Here is a 21,058-nt window from a genome sequence, read left to right as displayed (position 1 = left end):
CTAATTTATTGAAAGTTGAAACACACACTAAGCTGTCTAAATGAAGTTCTACTCAAGAAAATTGGTTTGAGTCCAAAGGGTCGATTACTAAATAAATTATCCTCTTTAAAGAGTTCTTTCAGATTTTCCTACAAACAAAAAATTGAAATTCCATTCATTTCCTCATGAAGTCTAGCACTTCAAATTATTTATTATTTATAGATCCTTAATGAATAACCTAAGTATGGTAACTTTCAATTAGAAGCACTTTTTTCCTATGCAAACTACATTGCAGAGCATAATGAACCCTTGAGAGATGCAACGAATCGAGCAGGTTCGTAATAAAATGTTTCTTATGGATCCTATATCCTCATTCATTATGCTCCTCCAAGCCCAAAAGCACAAAAAAGGTAGATTTGGCTACATGAAATTTCTACTAAGCAACATGGATAAGGGGATTACGATGATAAATGTAAGTTAAAGAAGAAAACATTGAACTAAGAGGCAAGCTATTCACAAAGTCTCCAAAGCTACCATGATTTGAAAGATCATTTTAAAAATAAAAGTGTTGATATCAGAATTTTACCTAAATGTGAGGCTCTCAGATAGCACATCACCACTCTCAAGAAAAAGATTTAGTGCTCGAATAACCTCAGAAGGTTGATACCATAAATGTGGTTGCTCAAATGATGAACTTTTTGCCACTAAAGAAATATTTGTTATTTCTTTACCCTTGTAATTTCCTACTGCATGGGTCTCTATCATAGGTTTTGATGCTGCAATGAGGGATGGATCAACATCTGGAAATGCCACTATAAAATCCCTGTTTTTGTCCTGCTCCAAAAAGTAGCAATATATAAATCAATTCACAAATCCAAGAAAATCAATGGAGATCTACATTTTCTATGAATTGAAATTAAAAGTTTACTTTCTGTCTATCAATAAAAGATTTAAAAGAAATGGGTCTAAAATTGATTTACAAGGTTTAGTAATAACTAATAATCCGAAAGGTATCTGCAAATGAAAACTAGACAATGCAAGAAAATAACCCAAATTTTGCATATGATGTTGGCTACCACCTTTGCATGAGAGAAATAAGTCAAGGAAAGCAAAACATTGAAGATATATGCAACACGATGCTTTTGCATAAATGCAGATGTCTTAGAAAGAGGAATATGCAATACTTAACTCATTTATTGATTAGTATTTCACCATGTGGTAGTAGGAAAGGTGATATCATTATCTCATAGTATCTGTAGGCAGAGCTATGGGAGGAAACTATCTCAAGTCAATAAATCACCCCATGTTTGATGATTATTGACACTCATAAGAGGGTGGCACACTTTATTTCTACAATCCTTTGAATTAAAGCACAAAGCATTCTGACTAGAGATTGAGATCTATGTTTGAAAGTTTCAAACTTTTCTCTACATCCATTAACTAAAATTTAATCCTGTTGTCCGAGAGCTTGATAAATTGTTGGACAAACACCTATAATATACAACAAGAGGAAACATCAAATACTCAATCACTTAAGGGGTGGATCATATGTCTTCCTTTCACTTTGTCAAAAGAAAGTCAGCAAGATCATAAAGGCCTACTAGGTACTTATCTAGACACATCAACCAATTAAGGGCATTAAAGAGTCTTGAATGAGTCTGAAGCCCCCTATGGAATCATGCAAATTGTATGAATGGATACAAACAATATTTCATTGCATCAAACTTTCATTGGCCATGCCTATAGCCCTAGTTGTTATTTGAGGCTTATGCAGCAAACAGTACAAATACTCTTTATGCAAGCATCATTATATTACATAATCCATCAATAAGCATCATTTCCTGCACTACAACATCTCTATCATAATTCTGATTCATTATAATATCCTGATTAGCAATATCCAAGGTCTATATGATTGTGATTGAGCTACGTTGTTCTGCTGTCATCACCACCTTCTCCCTTTGAAGTGCACTTGTCCTCTTCAATGGATTCTCTCACTTATAGGGAGAAGGCTTCCCGTTCTCATTCAAGTGAAGAAAAGCATTGCTTGCTGAAGCAGATTGTCTCTGGAGCTGCATTCAATTGGAAACATGTTAAATAGAGAGCTGATCTTCTCATTGTTAGATGAAGAGATGAAATTTCCCTTCTGGATATCCCCCATGACCATATCGATGAATAGTTGATTAATCTTTTGGCAGGTAAATACTTTGTGCATGACCCTCTCCCAAAACATTGGAGCATTGAGTTGATAGAGAATCGAGAACAAAAATCCAAGGCAGCATGGAAATCTCCTAGTATGGAAGGGTTTTTTTAATTGTTTCCTTCTCCAACAAAGATGATAAAAATCTATTCTTCAAGAATATACCTTTGTTTTGGGGTTCTTGAGGCCTCTCTGTAAATAAATGGAACCCTAACTGACCCCCTTGAGGAGAACCTCTCCAAGGTACATGTCTGAGTGTGACTTCCTTGCCCCCTCTTGCATTTGCATGAAGAGACTTTTGAGGTCATTATAAACATGAATGCGGTTTACAAAATGTGCCCTGAACCCAAAGAAAGGAATTAATTAGTAGCATATATCTATTAGGAGGTGCACCTCATCAAAGGGCCTCTTGAAGTCATCAACTTAAGGATGAATGGCTTGATGTTCTCTCAAAAATTAGATTACAAGCGAATCCCATTCAAATGTAGTTTGTGCTACAAACATGGACATTTAGTGATAGATTGTATGAAAAGTCAAAAGAATCCAAAACCCATGAAGCTCAAAATGAGGAATTTCAACTTTCTTATCGTAGATACAACAAAACTGCTAAGCAATTAGGGTAGCCCAACAAGGATCTTCCTCCTCCAATCCTTTTACAGTTTTAGATCATGTGGATGCCTTTGAGGAAGACGAGGCAAACAGTGAAAAGAAAAAAGTTGTGCTTGATGAAGCTATGGAAAAAGAGCAAACCGAGCACAATACTCCGACCCAAATTGAGGAAAGCAAGCAGACACATTATATATGACGAGGATCCTCGTTCAAAGCTCAATCTAGTATAGGCAGGAAAAGAATACAAAGGTGCATTTAAAAGGGGCAGCAGAAACATTGTTGCTGACATATTGGGTACCTTGGAATCAGCCATCAAAGCCAAATGGAAACGATGTAAGCAATGCTAGTTCTTTCTTGTACCATAAGAGGCTTAGGAATAAACAATTGGTTTTTCTTTTAAGGCATCTTACATAATGAGAAACTATACATTCTGCTAGTTCAGGTAACTGAATCTGCAAGCTTAAATCCAAACTCCATAGATTAAAGAGTTTTGCCTTTAAGTGAAAGCATAGGTATCTCTTCAAATGGTGCTTGGGGGGATTGTTATAGCTTGGCCCTCTAATTTTATACTTGAAGAATCCTTTTTGAATGCAAACTGGATTAGAACTACCCTAAGAGGAAAGACCAGAAAACCACTACTTACAATCACTAACGTGTACTTCCTAATCACCCTTTGGATAAAAATGCAAGTTGGCTGTCTTCAATGAAAATGATAGCAAAAACAAACCTATAAATTGGGTGCTTGGAAGGCACCTTAATCTTGTTTAAAGCCAAAGCAAAAAGCAGAGGTGGGGGAAGTCTTCCTATCTAGGATAGAGATTGTGAAACAGTGGAAGATATTATGAGCACTCACGACTTGGAAGATCTATAACTTGGTAAAGGGAAATTCACTTGATCAAATAAGATGATGGGATTTGGACATATAAATATTTGTTAGACAGACTCTTACTTTTGACAGGTGCTTTTGAAGATCTTCCCTCTTAGAAATTCTTCGAAATTTCATCTCCCATCATAAGCCCATCAGTTTAGTCTTAAATAAAAAGATTAAATGGGATCGCATCACCTTCAAATATTCCTCTATATGTCTCTAAGAGGAGGGTTTTGAACAGGCTTGGCATGATACACCACCCTACCTATCTCCAGATCAGCAGTGGTTGAACAAAATCCAGTCTACAAGAGCATGCACGTGATGATGGCTGAAAATGCATAGCAACGGTCAAAGTCTTTTTACCCTTAAGCTTCAGCTTGAGGAAATACAAATTAAGATTGAAGGTCTCTTTGAAGACCTTTTGGTGCAATATGTTTGAATAGGATGCTCAATCTTTTGCAAAAGAAGAGATAGTGTGGAGATTGAAATCCAGAATTCTGTGGCTTACCAAAGAGGACTACATCTATAAACATATTATAGAAAAGTCCAATAAAGAAGAAGATCCAACCAAATACTAAAATTCATTCTGCTGATGGGCAACTTTTTGAGCCAGTGCAATCATTTTCAACAGCTATATCAGGAAGAGGGAGAAGAGTCATCGAGTTTCAGTTCAGGATCTTATTGTGAAATAAATAAGGATATTCATAAGTATATGATGTGGAAGCAATGAAAGGAACAATGCAGTTATATATGTGTTTCGAAGATGACCTTTCATTAGACAGAGTCACTTTCCTTTGGCAAAAGGAATACAAATAAAGTTTCAACATTTTAAATTGCAGAAGCAAACTAATTCAAGGTAAGCATGAAATCAGCTTATAACTTTCTTTTTCTTAAGTATACTAAAATATCAAAGTCTCAAAAGTAACAGTTTCATTTGACAAGGAAAGAAGAATGGCCTTTGATTTAACTGCTACTATGCAAGATCTTGTTTCATTGAGTGTTTCTATTCATTTTTTGGTTATTAAAATATGCATATGCTTGGATATATAAAAATGGAAGACTTTAAGTGTGTTGCCCTGGATATTTATGTATGATATTTAGTCGATTCCCTAAGTTAATCAAGGATACATTATTCATGTATTAATATATGGATTTATTATAAAGCATTATAATTAATTTTAAACAGAGGATGTTCCGATACATATAAGCCATCATAGACTAGATGCCAAACTCCTAGAACATCAATGGATTTCAATATTGATTTCCATGTTTATAATAAGAAAATAAAGTTATTTTCCTCTTATAAGATAAGAGATAGATATTAATCTTGAATTCAACTAAAATTCATCACTAATAATATTTCCAATATATGTTTTATTTACACACAATTAAGTTTTTGTTGTGTGTGAAACCTAATTACCATATGACAAATTGAATAAAATGTAGGTGGAATTAGTTATGAAATGACTTTAAGCACATACGCTAAGCCATAACGTGAGTTGATTTCATGCACAGTGAATAGAAATTTCCAAAAAAATATGAATTCTGATATTAAACAAATGAATCCATTAAGAACTGAGTCTGCCGATTCAGAGGAGAAACACAGTGCCTTGATGTATTCTAAGCTATCTACTTGTCCTGTTAATTTTGTTCACGCAATGATAAATAATGATTATCAGTAATTATAAAGGTGCATTAAACTTACATATCCTCCATCAGTACAATTGTACAGTGACCTATAAAGAATGTCCCAAGCTTCTTGTATTGCCGGTACATTTATCCCATATCTTCTTGTTGGATATTTCTTGATCCACTCCTGCAGGAACACAAATCTCGTTGAAGAACCAAACTTTAAGATAACGATGTTCATTTGAAAAGGGGCATAAATAAAAGTCCATAGTGAAAGGGCTATTTTTAGAGTAAGAATTTTTTTGGATTTAAAATATTTCTTAGATCCATAAACTAATAAAATCCTACATCCCTATAGAAACACAATATATAAGGCTTCAACAACATATTATATTTGTTTCTCATTAAGGATAAGATATATGCCATGATGATTGAAGCTCATTTTTCATAAGGTTTAACATATGGCTATCCTATATATTGGAAATCTCTTTTATCCATTCAATGGAAGATGGTATTTATCTCATCTGCCTATCAAGAATAATGTCTATTGATTCTTGAGAATGACTTAAATTAGAACTCATTTAGAGTTTGTTAAGACACAAGAATCCTAAGAATATTACACTTGTAATTATCATGATAGTATTGGATACAAGCCATCGTGAAGCATGTTACAAAAACTTTCTAATGAGATACAAGTCTTTGTCCAAGTCAATTAGCTGCAATGGCCCAAAATAGCATATATGAAGCCATAGCATGACCCTAAGACCACTACAGAAACTCTAAGAGTTTTGAGGAAATTATACGTTGATATTATGAAATATTTTTCACTAAATATAATATGCCCAAATTTAAATTAACTATGCCACTAATCATATACTGTTGGACATATTGTCATTGATGTCAATGGTGATAAGATTACATTATTGTCATTGATGTCAATGGAACTTGAAGATGTTAAGGAAGATGCATGAAATCATCTAATGGCCAAAGGCCACTAATTGTTCTAAGTATCGTCCTATACTCCTCCATATTGGCGCCTAAGTCTTAGGGAAATAAATTTAAATAATATCCTTCATACACTGGTCGATTTCCTTAGCAGCAATTGAATGCATATATGTATTGCCTAAAATAATGTGAAGTTTGTTTTAAATATGGAGCAATCATGATTTAATTAGCACAGATTTTCATTTAAGAAGGCATAAATTAATATGTTTACTAAGAGCAGTGATGGTATTAACAACAGAAAGTAGTGATTATGATTAAACGGAGCAGCACTTAATATTCACGAAAAATGCAGCAATATAAATGAATAAAAAGTTGACCAGAAATGAAATGTCCCCCTTAGTTTTTTTCAATTTTAAACACAATAATTTCATCCATTAGCATTAGCAAGATGAAATACTAAGAGCAATACATGTTGGCGGTTAGACAAGCCACTTGCACTTTTCAGCGGGATAATGAAATACTGAAAATTAAACAACTACTTGGCGGTTTAACCAGCCAATATCAATATCGATTTTTAGCAATCAGGACACCCATTTGAAGGCTCTGGGGGAGTGCATGGAGAGGTGTCAGAAGGCTAGGCTAGCCCAGAACCCAAGGAAATGCAGGTTTATGGTACCACAAGGGAAGCTCCTAGGCCACATCGTTTGTAAGGAAGGTCTGAAGACAGACCCGGACAAGATAGGAGTGATTGTAAAAATAGAAAGCACAAAAAATGTGACAGGGGTGAAATCATTCCTGGGCCATGTCGGCTACTACCGGAGATTCATCAAAGGCTTTGCACAGGTTTCCTGGCCCTTAGATAAGCTAACGAGGAAAGGAAAGTCGTTCATATGGGGTACGGAGCAAGAAGAAGCCTTCAAAGAATTGAACGATCGGCTGGTGAGTGCACCAATATTGGTATACCCAGACTGGAACAAGGAGTTTCATGTACACGTCGATGCCTCCAACTTTGCAATTGGTGCTACCCTCGCGCAGGTAGGGACACAAGGATTGGACCATTCCATCTTTTTCGCAAACTGACTCCTGTCAAGGGTTGAACGGAACTACAACACAACAGAGCGAGAGCACTAGGGATGATGTACGCAGTACAAAAGTTCCGACACTATTTGTTGGCTACGCCGTTCACATTTTATGTGGACCATCAGGCACTAATGTACCTGTTAAATAAACCAATCATCTAGGGTAGGGTAAGTCAATGGCTACTACTCCTGCAGGAATTCACCTTTATCGTACGGCCAAGAAAGTCCCATGTAATAGTCGACCAACTATCAAGGATCAAATCAGGGGAACCAGCCGAGGGGGTGAACGAAGACTTTCCAGATGCACACTTGTTCCAAATTGCAATACTACCAGCCTGGTATGAAAAGATAGGCCAGTACCTATCTACCTCCACATTTCCAAGAGAGATGCCTTCAGGGGAACGAAGGAAGCTGGCACTGAAGAGTAAGACCTTCCAACTAATCAATGGGCTTCTATATAAAATGGGTCCCGACCAAATCTTGAGGAGGTGTGTCATGGAGGAGGAAATTCCTGGTGTGTTGAAGGAGGCACACGACAGGTTAGCAAGCGGACATATGGGACCAGATGCAACTTCTAGGAAAGTGCTTCTGGCCGTCCTATGGTGGCCAACTCTACACACCGACGCTCAAGAGTGGGTGATTGGGTGTGACACTTGCCAATGGGCGGGAAAACCACTCAAGAGGGACTTCATGCCTCTCTTTCCTTCGCAGCCGCAGGAGTTATTCGAATGGTGGGGTCTAGACTTTGTGGGACCTTTGAAGCCAAGTAACATGCACAGGTGTAAATATATTGTAGTAGCCACGGAATACCTCACCAGGTGGGGAGAAGCGAGGGCCTTGCCGAACAACACGGCTCTGAGTACGACGCGGTTCTTGTATGCACAAATTGTCACAAGGTACGGGATACCCCTTCAAATCACTAGTGATAGGGGAGTGCACTTTGTCAATCAACTAATTCGTACCATGACCGTAGAATTTAAAATATTCCACAACCTATCTAGTACGTACTATCCTTGAGCTAATGGGCAGGCAGAAGAAACCAACAAGGTGTTGGTATTAATAATCTACAAATCATGTGGGGTGGAACAGGAAGACTGGGAGGAAAGACTACTAGTCGTGCTATGGGCGTACCGTACAACATACAAAGTCACTACCAGGCATACCCCGTTCCAGCTCATGTACGGGCAAGAGGCAGTAGTACTAGCTGAGTAAACCGTACCGAGCCTTCGAATGGCGGTGGATAATAGACTCGGTGATGAAGAAAGCTTGAGTACAAGGCTTGGCAGCCTAATAAAGCTAGAGGAACGAAGACTGATGGCACAATGGGCGACGGAGGTGGTGCAACGTCGACGGAAGCATTGGCATGACCAGCACCTACGGTGGGCCAACTTCCGGTAGGGGCAGTTAGTTTTGAATTACAACGGTCGGAACAAACTCTGACCGGGGAAGTTTAAAATCCGTTGGCTTGGACCCTATAAGATTAGAGAAGTCGGTAAGAACGGGGCAATGAAGCTCTTGACTCTGGACAACAATCCAATCATGGATCCAGTGAATGGTTCCAAACTGAAAATCTACAAAGAACGGAGCAAACCTGTCATTGAGATTAACATTTTGGGATACGCCACCAAGGGGCACTGGACCATTGGCCAGAAGAAAGAAGTGGACGAAGACCCAGTGATAAAAGAAGAACCCTTTCGGAGAGATGAAGAGTGGGCAAAGCCTTTTACAGCCATGGAAGAACGGCTGGTGTCAAAACGGGTAGAAGGTGTGGCGGTTCCGAGGGTCCACAAGCACCTCATGAATGCGTATTTTGGGGACCCGACTGTTTGGGTGCGGGTCTCAAGGCACTAGAAGAAGCGGGCCCCATACGAAGGACTTCGGGAAGGGTACATTGCTTATGATATTGATGAAGAAACAAAGGCCCGAAGGAGAGCAGAGAATGCAAATAAAGAAGAGGCACTAGTAGACCTGGAGGAGGAGCTTGATTTAGAGGCATACGGGGCAACCCTAGGTCCCTATTTAAAAATGGTGCTCAAAACAGAGGATCTATTCGTCATCGCCTCCGAGCCAGGCGACGTAGAGGCCGGACCCAATTCATTGTACTGAGTGATCCCTAACCCCGCGGGACCACCGGAGGTCGACGGAGAGAGCATGAAATGGCACCAACAGTATGGGGGTCGCTACATTGACGGCCGATATAAGGAGGTGGGACCCACTCCATTAGTCGACAAGATATGGGACCTAGAGTACGTGGGGACATGCTGTGCACAAGAATGTTATAGAAGACTTCCGCACGTCTGTATGTGGCTACATGATTCGGAGATAAAAATAAAAACTGTGAGCGAGCCTTCAGGGGTGAAGAGAAGCAACAGTGGGGATGAGGACACCGACCAAGAACCAAACAAAAAATGGAAGGAAGACAGGACATGGAACAAAGGAACGGTGAAGAAGGTGAAGAAGAAGCATAGCACCCGGCCAACAAAGAGAAAACAAAGGGGGCAGAAAGATCATTCAGCAGTAGTGGTAGACACAATAAACTAGCCAATGGACCCCGAAAGACCAATTAGAAGGCACAACCTGACCAAGGGATACCTTGGTAAACTGAAGGTATGGGGACTGATATTTAAAAAGCGTTGCCAAATAAAGGAAGTGAAACGACTGTTAAAGAAGGGGGTACTAAAGGGTAAGGAAGGGAAATACATGGAGAAAAGAAAAAAATCAAAGTTGGCAAGTATTAGAAAATTGAAATGCCAGGCAAAAATAAGCAAAATAACTAAGGAAAAATTAAGACTGCTAAAAAGGCATTTATTTTATATTAAGTTAAAGCATTTGCACCTAACCCTAACCATGACAAGGATAAGTGATTACAAAAACCCCCAAAAGGCCCAATTATACACAGAGCAGGGGAGGAAGCGAAGTAAACCCGACAGCAAGGCATAATTGAGAGGACGAAGACAGGTAACCGTACGACTGGGCAAAGGAGGAAAATTAAGTCCGTACACCATACGGACTGATCGTATGGACGTAAAGGCGTGCGAAGAAGCAGTGACAAATCCGTACAACATACGGATTGCACGAACTGGGAAGCAGGAGAGCCAGACACCTAAACCGTACGGTGTACGATCGACGCATATGGATGTGACAAAAGAAAACGAAGGGCAATTGAATAACCCATACGGTGTACGGTGTACGGAAAGCATATCATGGGAAGGTGTGTGGCGTACGGTGGTAATAACTGACCCGTATGGTTGGCACCGAAGTCGACGAAGTATTACGTACGTAAGGCAATTTCGGTACCATATTCCGTACGGAGTTCAATATAGACCGTACGGTAAGCTAAGAAGATGGTACAGCAATGTCTGGTCACTGAGGCAGGGAAGGAGGAAGTCGTACAAACATGGAAACAAGTACCGTATGAAGACCAGCACACAATAGTCCATACACGTAGGCAACAGACAGGTATACGAAGTAAGAGGGCTGCTTGGCAAAGCACACTACGGAATCTGTACGGTGAGAAGGTTGTGGGTAGTGCAATGGGCCGTACAAATTGGCGAAGCACACTGTCCGACATTTATAATAACGACCAAGGATGGGACAAAGGAAGGAGAATAGAACAAGGCATTTGCAGAGCAGCCATGACTGCCATAGAGCTAGCCAATAGCAAGAAAGCCAAGAACAGGCCAAAGGTACAAAAGGATTCGGAGGGAATCACAGCGGAGAATGTAGCATTTGAGAGTGTGACCGGCAGCGAATGTCATACTTGGTGGGAAGAAACCCCTCTGGACCATGTAACAAAGGATTCTCTCAGGAAGGCCCAGGTCGACCATGCCATCCAAATGCCCACATTCAGCATTAAGGATTTTGAGCCAATTCTGCGAACCATGGTGTCTGGATACAACCCACAGGAACGAGCTTCCGTCATTCAGTTTCAAGGGTGCACAATGCGAGTTTCGTTTAAACCAGAGGATTTCAAGAGGATATTTGGTATACCCAAGAAAGGGGCATCTACGGCCAAACCAACCAAAAAACTCATCAAGGAAAAAAAGAAATGGTTGATGGAAGAGAATGTTTTCCAAGTTGCCTCTTAGGATGATAAGGATGTACAAAATCATCCAAGTGCCAAATCAGGTAGAAGAGGATGTGAACAATGATCGCTTTGATTATGAGAAGGAAAAGGATAAGCCAATCCAAGCACCTATTTGGTCAGAACTAGAAATTGTTGATCTGGATACCCTAAGCCAGCCAGTTACAAAATTGACAAGACTCTACGTTGAGCGTCACATCAGCAAACTGAAAGAAAAGATCACCCACCTGACTTATAATTTGATGCGGGACTTGGAATCACAAGATGAAGCCACCTAACTTATTATTCTCAAGCATCATGCGCAGAACTCAGGAGACAATGTCAAGATGGGAGAAGATTTTCTAGTGTGAAAAGGGCATAGCCATTTTGGAGTTTAAGTTTGAAACTGCACCAAGTGTCTCTGTAGGTGAGCTCGAGGCCATCACAACCAGATTCATAGCATTTGTCGTCAAAGATAAAGATAGTGGATGCCCTATTTTGGGTGATGGTTTATTAAATGCATGGAGTGTTGGGCTACTTAATGAATAGTAAGTGCCTTATTTGGAGTGATGCGTTATTTAATGCATAGTGGGCGTGATCCCTCATTTATTTCCAGGCCCAGTACTTGGCGCCACATAGGTTATTTTGGGTCAAACCCTGATTAGAGTTTTGCATGGGGAGATCTTAGCCCTTGATTTCAATGTAATCTTGGCCATCCATTTTCATTTTTGGGGCCTATAAAAGGGGTTCACCCATTCATTTGTAAAAGAGGGAGAATTTGTATGAAATTGTTGCTATAAGCTATCAGGATAATAAGAAGTAATTCATTGGTTTTGGTGATTACTTGTGTTATTTTGAAAGTTTGCATGGTTTCTCTTCCTCAGGTAGTTTAGATTTATTTTCAAGCAATTAGATGAATGAGATAGATGATATTGTTTCATGGTGAGATCATTTGCTCATACCTTTTGCAAGTAGATGATTTCTATTTGCAGTTTAAGGTTGGACTGAGCCTTTTACATGTGTATGTTTAACTTCGATTATCGAGTGAGCATTGTTCTTTGATGGTGTTCATTGATGATATGAAAATCTTTTGCACAACCCTTGAAGATTGCACCTCTCTTTGCATAGTTGTCTAAAGTTGGCGAAACAAATTGTGGTCAATTCTAACCTGAGCATTTGTTGCCTTTTGAGTTCTTCGGATTTAGATTAGAACCTCTCAATCCGTTCGCTCATTTACTTTCTGCATATTTTATTGAGAAAACATTCCAAAAACACTTATTGTTGCTAAATCATTCGCTATACTTCCTTGACGTTTAAATTTGTTAAGTCTCCTTAAGGATTGTTCCATTTTACAGAAGGTCCCCCTTGGCTTACCAGCAAACATCAAGCCAAACGAGCTCATATCCATCACAAAGTCACAAGTTCGCAGTAGGAACCTTGGAATCGCTTGTATGATCTTCTGAAAATAATAGCATACACCGGATTTTGCTCAAGAGAGGATAGAGTGACCGTTGGAAACTTTATTTTGTGTTGGCATGGTCATAAAACACCCATCAACACCTCCACCACAATATCAAAATCACAAAATCCAATCACATTGTGATTTTCAATGCTCATGTAGTCATGCAACTGAAATTTCATCTACAATATTATACTAAAATTTGGAAACTTGAACTCACCATACCTTGAACCAGAAAGAGAAATAAGTGTACCTTCTTTGCCATCCTTGAGGTCTTCTTTTGCATCACTATAATCTGGAGACTCATTAGAAGCTTCCTTAATATGTGAACCATTATTGCTTGTATTCATTGCAAAACCATCTCAACAATTTGTGAACACTATTTTGGGTGCAATAATCTCTTTTGGATTGCAAACAAAAAGTACACAGTTGAACATGAGGATGACATTTCACCGCTGATGTAAAAATCAGAGAATTAGGCTCTACTCTGCAGAAGAACTCGCTCAACAATGAAAAGGCCAAACTTCCAATTATGGCTCCATCCCTAGTCTCAACCTACAATTTCTTAACTGAAGGATTCGTCCAGAATATAACTAGTTGTTCACATCTAAGAGGGAATGCCTCATACCAACGCTTTAAACAGTTACACCCATAGAAATGGGACTCGCCCAGACTCGCCTAGACTCGGCGAGTCCGAGTACGAGTCAGGCACGGTGAGTCCCAGGGGCTCGAACTCGGACTCATCCGATTCTGGCAATTAAACTCACCAGACTCGCTGAGTTGGCGAGTTTGGCCCAAACTCGCCAAACTCAGCGAGTCCCGAGCCCCAGACTCAGCCGGCATCAAGCCAAAGAAAAACACAAAAAAAAATTATTTTGCAATGTTTTTTAAGTCCTTTTTTTTTTTATAATTATCTTCTATCCCTAAAAGTGACTTTCATTTCATTCACTTGCAAAAAAAGGAGTAAAGTGAGTTGGGAAGAAAAACAAGGGTGCATAGAAGAAAAACTAGCAAGGAGGAAGCTCAAGTTTTCTTCAATTTGTCACATTGGAGCTGCATTGTGTTTCGATTTGGTGCATCAAGAGTTGGATAGGAAGACTTTGCAGCTCGTTTCAAGCTTGTTGTAAGAGGTACGATTGTTTTTTTGAAGATTAGTTTGTTTCTTGTATGCAAAAAATTCCATTTTCTATTCATTTTTTTTGAAATTTTTACATTTTCTTTCAAAATCTTTTGTATGTTTGTATGTACCATGTAATATGTAGTTGTAGTATTGTACTATGTAAGGTTTGTAAATTTCTTTTTTTAAAAGTAGGGTTTGACAAACCCTACTTTAGTTTTTTTGAATGTATGTAATATGTATTAATTTTATTTTGTATTTGTAATGTTTTATTGCAGCAAACTTCACTTTATTATTTGCCTCAACTTCAAGTTTCACAAAACTATCCTAAAATGTCTACTTCAGCTTCTAGACCCCCCATTAGAAACGACCCTACTTGGAAATATCATGAGGATTTTCCAGGGCAAGGAAAGGGGCAAACAAAATGTATGTTTTGCAAAACAATATTCCATGGAGGTATATATAGGCTGAAATACCATATTGCTGGTGTGTGGACATGATGTCGAACCATGCCTAAAAGCAGGTCCCTCAGGCCGTACGTGAATGTTATGTAATGGTTGAGGAGATTGAAAGGAAAAAGAAACAAAAGGAGGATCGAGCGGCCATTGGGAGAGAGACAATTTTAGGAAGAGGGACACAGTTAGGTTGTGTTGGAGGCCCTTCTTCCTTACCTCCATATCGTCCCACTCAGTTTGCTACTGCTGGTGCTTCCGTTTCTGCTTCTGCTTCTATAAGTGGCAGTGCCACCGCCACTTCTCATGCTCCTAGCACTAGTAGTTGTAGTGGTAGTGCTACCATTGGACCTAGGATTCGTAAATCTAGGTTGGATTCCTTCTTTGTGCCTCGCACTACTCCTGGGTCCCAATCGTCGCTTGAGGGCATGGGTTGGAACAAGGAGGTCCATGATGCTGATAAAATGGTAGTTGGCAGATTTTGGAGCTACAGCTGTATTCCATTCTTTGTAGCCAGGTGAATGTTTTACTAACTTTTATGTTTGATAACTTTGATTGTTTTAATTTTTATACTTAACTTATCTCATTGAATTTTTATACTTAACTTATCTCATTGAGTTTCTTTGTGACAGGTGTCCTTATTGGCAACGAATGGTTGATGCCATTACCATATGCAGGGCGGGGTTCAAAGCCCCTAGTGAGAATGATTTGAGGGCACCCATTTTGTCTCAAATGGTGGATGATGTGAAGAAGGATTTAGATGAACAACGCTAGATATGGAGCACTAAAGGTTGCACCATCATGACTGATGGTTGGACGGATAGGAGAAATAGAACTCTCCTTAATTTTCCTGTTTCTTCCACAAGTGATTGATTAATTTTAGTTTCATATAGTCTTTAATTTTTTATGGTTTATCTAATGGTTTATTGAATGATCATTGACCTAGCTTTATTTTTTTATTTCAGTGGCCACCGTTTTCATCAAGTCCATTGATGCCTCTACCCATTGCAAGAATGCCACCTACCTATGTGAGCAGATAGAGGAGGTGATTGAAGATGTGGGTGAGGAGAATGTGGTACAGGTGGTGACCGACAATGCAGCAAATTATGTTGCTGCAGGTAAACTTTTGATTACAAACTAATTTTGTTTGCAAATTAATTACTATCTTGTAGTTTGTACCTCCGTTAATTACAATTTACAATGCAACAAATTATGTTGCTGCAGGTAGACTATTGATGGAGAGGCACCCATCTATAGTTTGGACTCCATGTGCTGCCCATTGCATTGACCTCATGTTGGAGGATATTGGAAAAATCCCATGGGTCAAGAGATGTGTAGAAAGGGCAAGAAATGTCTGCAAATTTGTATATAATCATTCATGGGTGTTGGCTCTTATGAGACAATACACAGAGCAGAAGGAGTTAGCTCGTCTAGGAATCACAAGATTTGCCACAAACTTCCTCACATTGCAGTCCATGCTTAGGTCTAAGTCTGCCTTGAGACATATGATTGTTGGTGAGGAGTGGTCTTCCTCATCCTATGCTACCACCCCTGCAGGGAAAGATATGGCAAACTGCATTTTTGATGAGCAAGGCTTTTGGGTCCCTTGTGATGAGATAGTGAAGATAATTTTTTCATAAATTCTACAATTTAACTTCATGTTTTATAACTTATTATATGTATTCTCTTATTTGCTCATTTTTCTAAATTACACAATATTTTCAATTTTGCAATTTGTTAAGCCCTTGGTGGTTTTGTTGCGAGTTGCGGATGGAGATAAGCCCGCAATGGGCTATATATATGAGGGCATGGATAGGGCAAAGGAGGCCATCAGATTCGTCTATGGAGGAGATGAGAGCAAGTATGGTCCCATTTGGGAGATCATTGATAGGAGATGGCATCATCAGCTTCATAGGCCCATCCATGCCGAGGAAGCTTGTGCTCCTTTGCCCTAGAGTTCATAGCCCAGCAGAGTGATCAGAGTACATCCCCACGCACACACTTTATGAGTCTGGTTTTTTATTGATTATCCAACCCATATTTTGCTCAAAGTGATCGAAGTGAAAACCCTTTTCGCCTTTCTATTTGATGGATCGAGAGGATGCTAAGCAGGCTCTTAGACCTAATAAGGGTGAGGAATTGAGGGCTTTCTCTTAGATAGGTAATTGATTTCTCGGGGGAGGAGAGCAAGGAAGCGCTTTAAGGCTCTATTATAGTAGAGGAATCAGCCTATTATCTGAATCCGGCATTCTGTTTTATCCCTTCTTTCAAGGCTGATGTGGAGGTCCTTAATGGGCTATATGCAATCATGGAGAAGATGGGACTTGTTGGTACTTCTTAGATAGACCTTTTTCGAGAGCTACAGTTGTTCTCAGATGCACAAGGGGAGACCTTCTCTTGTCCTGTCGCCAAAGACGGTAGGACAACTATGATGCCAGGTAAAAATAAATTGTAAGGCTTAATTTTAGTTTTATTCAACACTATATTGTAACTTGTTAAATGAGTTCATGAGTGAGACTGATTTTATTTATTTTTCTCATTTCAAACTCAGATCATTGGTGGAACTTTTTTGGCCCAAAGACACCAAATATTCAGAAGTTGGCCATTCGCATCTTGAGCCAACCATGCAGCGCATCAGGTTGTGAGCGCAATTGGAGTATGTTTGAGCACATACACTCCAAGAGGCGCAATAGATTATCTGTGGAGAAGATGAATGATCTCGTCTTTGTTCACTACAACCTCCGCCTGAGAATGAGAAAGAACGCAATAGTTGACATGTCTCCTATCATTCTAGATGAGGTTGATCTTGAAGCAGAGTGGGCCAATGAGAATCAGACAACTCCTGGGACTCCTACAGCTGTATTTAGTGATGATGACATTGATTGGATCGACCAAGTAGATATAGAGGCTGAGGCTGTAGCCATGGCAAAGGAGGAGCAGAGAGCACGAGCAGAGACAGGAAATACTGAGACTCAGAGTGACACAACTATTCCTGATGTTGGTGAGCATGACATAGCTGTTCCTGATGTTAGTGAGCATGGCATGGTGTCACGAGGAGCGACTATGGCTGCTGAATCATCTAGGAATTACTTTAAACGCCTTCGCAGGGGGCCAGAGCGAGAGGGTGCATGGCCCTCTGAGCCATAGGCTTGTACACTTGTAGTTGTATTTAGTATATACTATTTACCTTTGGTATTTGTATGAAACATTTGATGATGATCATATGATGACATGGATTTTTTATTCCATGAGTTTTGTAATATTGTATACATTTGACAATATTTATATATCTATGTTTGTTATTTTCTTCAGCTACAATTTGCGTTTATGCTTATGTGATTGATGTATACTTGTGTATGTAATCAAATGAGCCGATTTTAATGATGTTTTTGTGTCTTTAAAGTGTATTCAATAAAGGGTGTCTGAAACAAGTTTTAAATAATTAAAAATCTCTAAATTTCTTGAGTTTTTCACTTTCCTGAGTCCAACTGAGTCTGGAGCCGAGTCTGACACTGAGTCCCGATTCCAAGTCCGAGTCAGCCTTGCCGAGTCCAAGCCGAGTCCAAGTCCTGTTTCTTTGGTCATGCCCAACAATAGATTAATCAAATCAACCTCAGAAATCTGAATATGCAGTAACCTTTAGTGCATCTAAGATATGATGAATAAACATTACAAACTGATCAATCCGTGATTGTCATCACCCAACGGATGGTCTTCAAGCTTCATGCCACAGGAACAAAGGATCATCACCAACTCTAAGAAAGAAGACAGCACTTTCCTAGTTCACACACAATGTTATGATAGGCGATTCGAACACAATTTGGAACCCCCACAACATATAACTAAATATTGCTCAATATTCTTTAAATTAACCACCGGTTTAATACTTGCCCTTTGCAATATTTAATATCGCAAACTGATAATTTATTCCCCAGCCAATAATAACGATCTTATCTAATTCCACCAAAATAGAGGAATATAATTCTTCTATCAAATCTGCCATATATGGTTAAGGTTCTATTTAGTTTGTTATTCGTCACCAATGCCACCTAAGGATTGGTAATCAATTTTTGTAAGTACGTGTGCTAAGGATTTATTTCCAAGGTCTAGGGTTTCGAGTTTCTTCTAGGGATCCTACATAGCCAAAATGAGGAAGATGTATTGAAGTCACTAATAGAGGCCATTCATGCAGCAGATTGACTATTTCTAGCCATGGCTATGATTGGTGGATATCTATTATTAAATAAACTTCTAGAAGATTTGTCTTAAAATGTGATTTTTTAAAATGAAAGCTATCAAAAGATGTTTTAGTTCTAGATAATGTATTTCAAACAAATTTTGTATTTAGGCTTGCTTGGATTGCAAGCAAACTATTTTTAGTATAGAACTTTAATAAGTTTTTATTTTTGAATTAATCACCTCCAAAACAGTGTAAATACTTATAATAAAGTGTTTTATGCACTTAGATTTTCTAATAGTAATTTTATGCTTGCTGCTGGAATTATTGTTGAAGATTTTTGTATTATCTTCTGTTGATTTAGGAAATTAAATAGCTTTTATTGAATATTGTTATCTTTGCATTGTAGATTTAGTTGAAGTGGTAACTGTCGCATTGTATACAATTCTCTTTATTTGATTAGCTGAATCTTATGGTTAATCCGATCCAAGCTTTTTGTCGTAATCACTTTTTAGTTTCTGTGATTATCTAGAGCTGTTGCAGGTGTTTGCTTTCAAGTGAAAGATATAAAAATTTCTTGTCTTGAGTAGAAGTGTTAACAAGCCTTGTGCCCATACCCAAGAACCAAAAAAAAATTGCTTCCATTGCTTAGAGTTGTAGGGTTTTTAGTTTTATCTAGAAAGGAGCTTCACCTTGAAATTCAAAGAAAGGTTTCACCTTATACAATGTTTCATTTTGCGTTGTTCTAAAAGGGACAAATCAAAATGCTAACATTTTGAAAAGCTCCTCTTTAATCTACATATTGTCATACATACATATCATTGTTCTCACACTAAATATTGGCATAATAGTGTTGTTGTGCCATACTTCACAAACTCAAACTTAGCAGACCCAAAATTTGATCAGAAATCAGTACTTCAGCAAACCTGAATTTGACTAGTAGGACTCAGCAATTCAGAATAATTTGGAAAAACTCACCAACATAAAAACTTAAATTCAAAGCAATTTGGCATGCACGAGTTTCTCCTATAGATTCTCAAGGTACTCATTAGTACTCACCATGGGTCACTCTATAAAGGTAATTCTAGAAAATAGACCAGTTTTTATCTCTAAATTCTACAAATTTATCTAAGAAAACAGACTTGGTGAGAATGTCTGCAGTCTGATTTTGAGTTGGACAATATTGTGGCTCAATTTATCAATCTTCTATGAGTTGCCAAATGAAATGGAAATGTAAGTTAGAATACATTGCTTTCTCATGAAAAATGGAATTCTTTGCCAGCTTGAGACCTTTTTTATCATAGAAAAGGATTGTGAGCTTGTAGTTCTCTCAGCATTTTTCAAAGCCAAACCACTTCACATGCCCCTTTTACTGATGCTCTGTATTTTGCAATACAAAAATAAACTTTTATTTTTTGGTGTTATTTACACATTTTGATTAATGTCGTGAAAATTGCATGTATGATCACCATTCCCCATGCATGGCCTCTTTTCTTTACCTTGTCTTCCCATGGATGTGACAAGGATCATTCGCTTAAGCTTTGAAGGACCATAACATTATGAAAGAAAATGAGTCACCATATAGAGGCCATTGAATGGATAATAATATAAGTTGAGAATGTGTTATGGTACAGGGCAATAATAAAGAACTAACATGTACATGCAATAATGAAATATATGATGAGAATATTTCAATAACAGGTCAAAATAGCAAGTCCACATCAAACTAGCCTGCCTTTTCAAAGTTAATGAAGAGCAGCAACTAACATCTGTTGAAAAATGTTTACACTTCAAGATGTAGTTACAAAGTTCCTGAATACTACGTAGAATCAAAACCGTATGGGAGGAAATATTGGAGCTAAAATACACAGGCATAAAGCCAAAAAACTCTGATTCTCAACAAGTCTGTACTTTCTCACCATTAGTCATTAGGTTAAAATAGTTTAATTGACCTTTGTGAGTTTAATATTTCAATAAAACAAAACTAAACGAATGTTTTATATGGAACTCTTGTGGACATGATACGCTAGATAATCTAATGCACTATATAATGTGGTTATGATACATGTGAAGAATGAAATACCTAATACAAAATTATGCAATGCATAGGACCATTATCATTTTCATGACTACTGAAAACTGAGGAAGGAATAATGGTTGTTACCTCCACATTAACCTTTTCACCACGAAATACCATTTCAGACATCAAATCATAAACAACTGGATTTTGTTCTATACCCTCCATGCACATGCCAACCCCAACCTTGCAACACAACAAAAAAGAATAAGGCTTTACTAAAATGTTAAAAAGGACAATTAAATTGCTAAGTTTTATAGTTAAAAGCATATAGAAAAGAATGGTTATCTGTTTTAAATCCATATATCATATACTCCTTATTCCTGGCAAGTAAAATGGAAGCACTCATCCATGAAAGGTGACGATACAAGTAACATGCAATATACTACATGGTAGAAATCTAG

The 21,058-nt window shown here is 38.4% G+C and overlaps 1 protein-coding gene across 2 annotated transcripts in view; it reads right to left on the bottom strand.

Annotated features, from left to right (window-relative positions):
- Positions 1-21,058, bottom strand: part of LOC131041410 (alpha-N-acetylglucosaminidase) — a 286,676-nt gene that overhangs the window by 87,736 nt on the left and 177,882 nt on the right. For both annotated transcript variants that reach the window (XR_009105026.2, XM_057974485.2), the window contains exons 14-16: positions 20,742-20,840; positions 5,362-5,472; positions 566-813 (exon numbers count right to left, since the gene is read on the bottom strand). Coding sequence is in view for 1 of the 2 variants with exons in the window: in XM_057974485.2 (XP_057830468.2) it covers positions 566-813; positions 5,362-5,472; positions 20,742-20,840 (458 nt within the window). In the remaining variant the exon portion in view is untranslated. The remainder of the gene's footprint in view (positions 1-565; positions 814-5,361; positions 5,473-20,741; positions 20,841-21,058) is intronic.

This window comes from Cryptomeria japonica, chromosome 7 (genome assembly GCF_030272615.1).
Source record: "Cryptomeria japonica chromosome 7, Sugi_1.0, whole genome shotgun sequence".
In the NCBI taxonomy this organism is placed as follows: Eukaryota; Viridiplantae; Streptophyta; class Pinopsida; order Cupressales; family Cupressaceae; genus Cryptomeria; species Cryptomeria japonica.
This window is presented reverse-complemented; position numbering and strand designations above follow the sequence as displayed.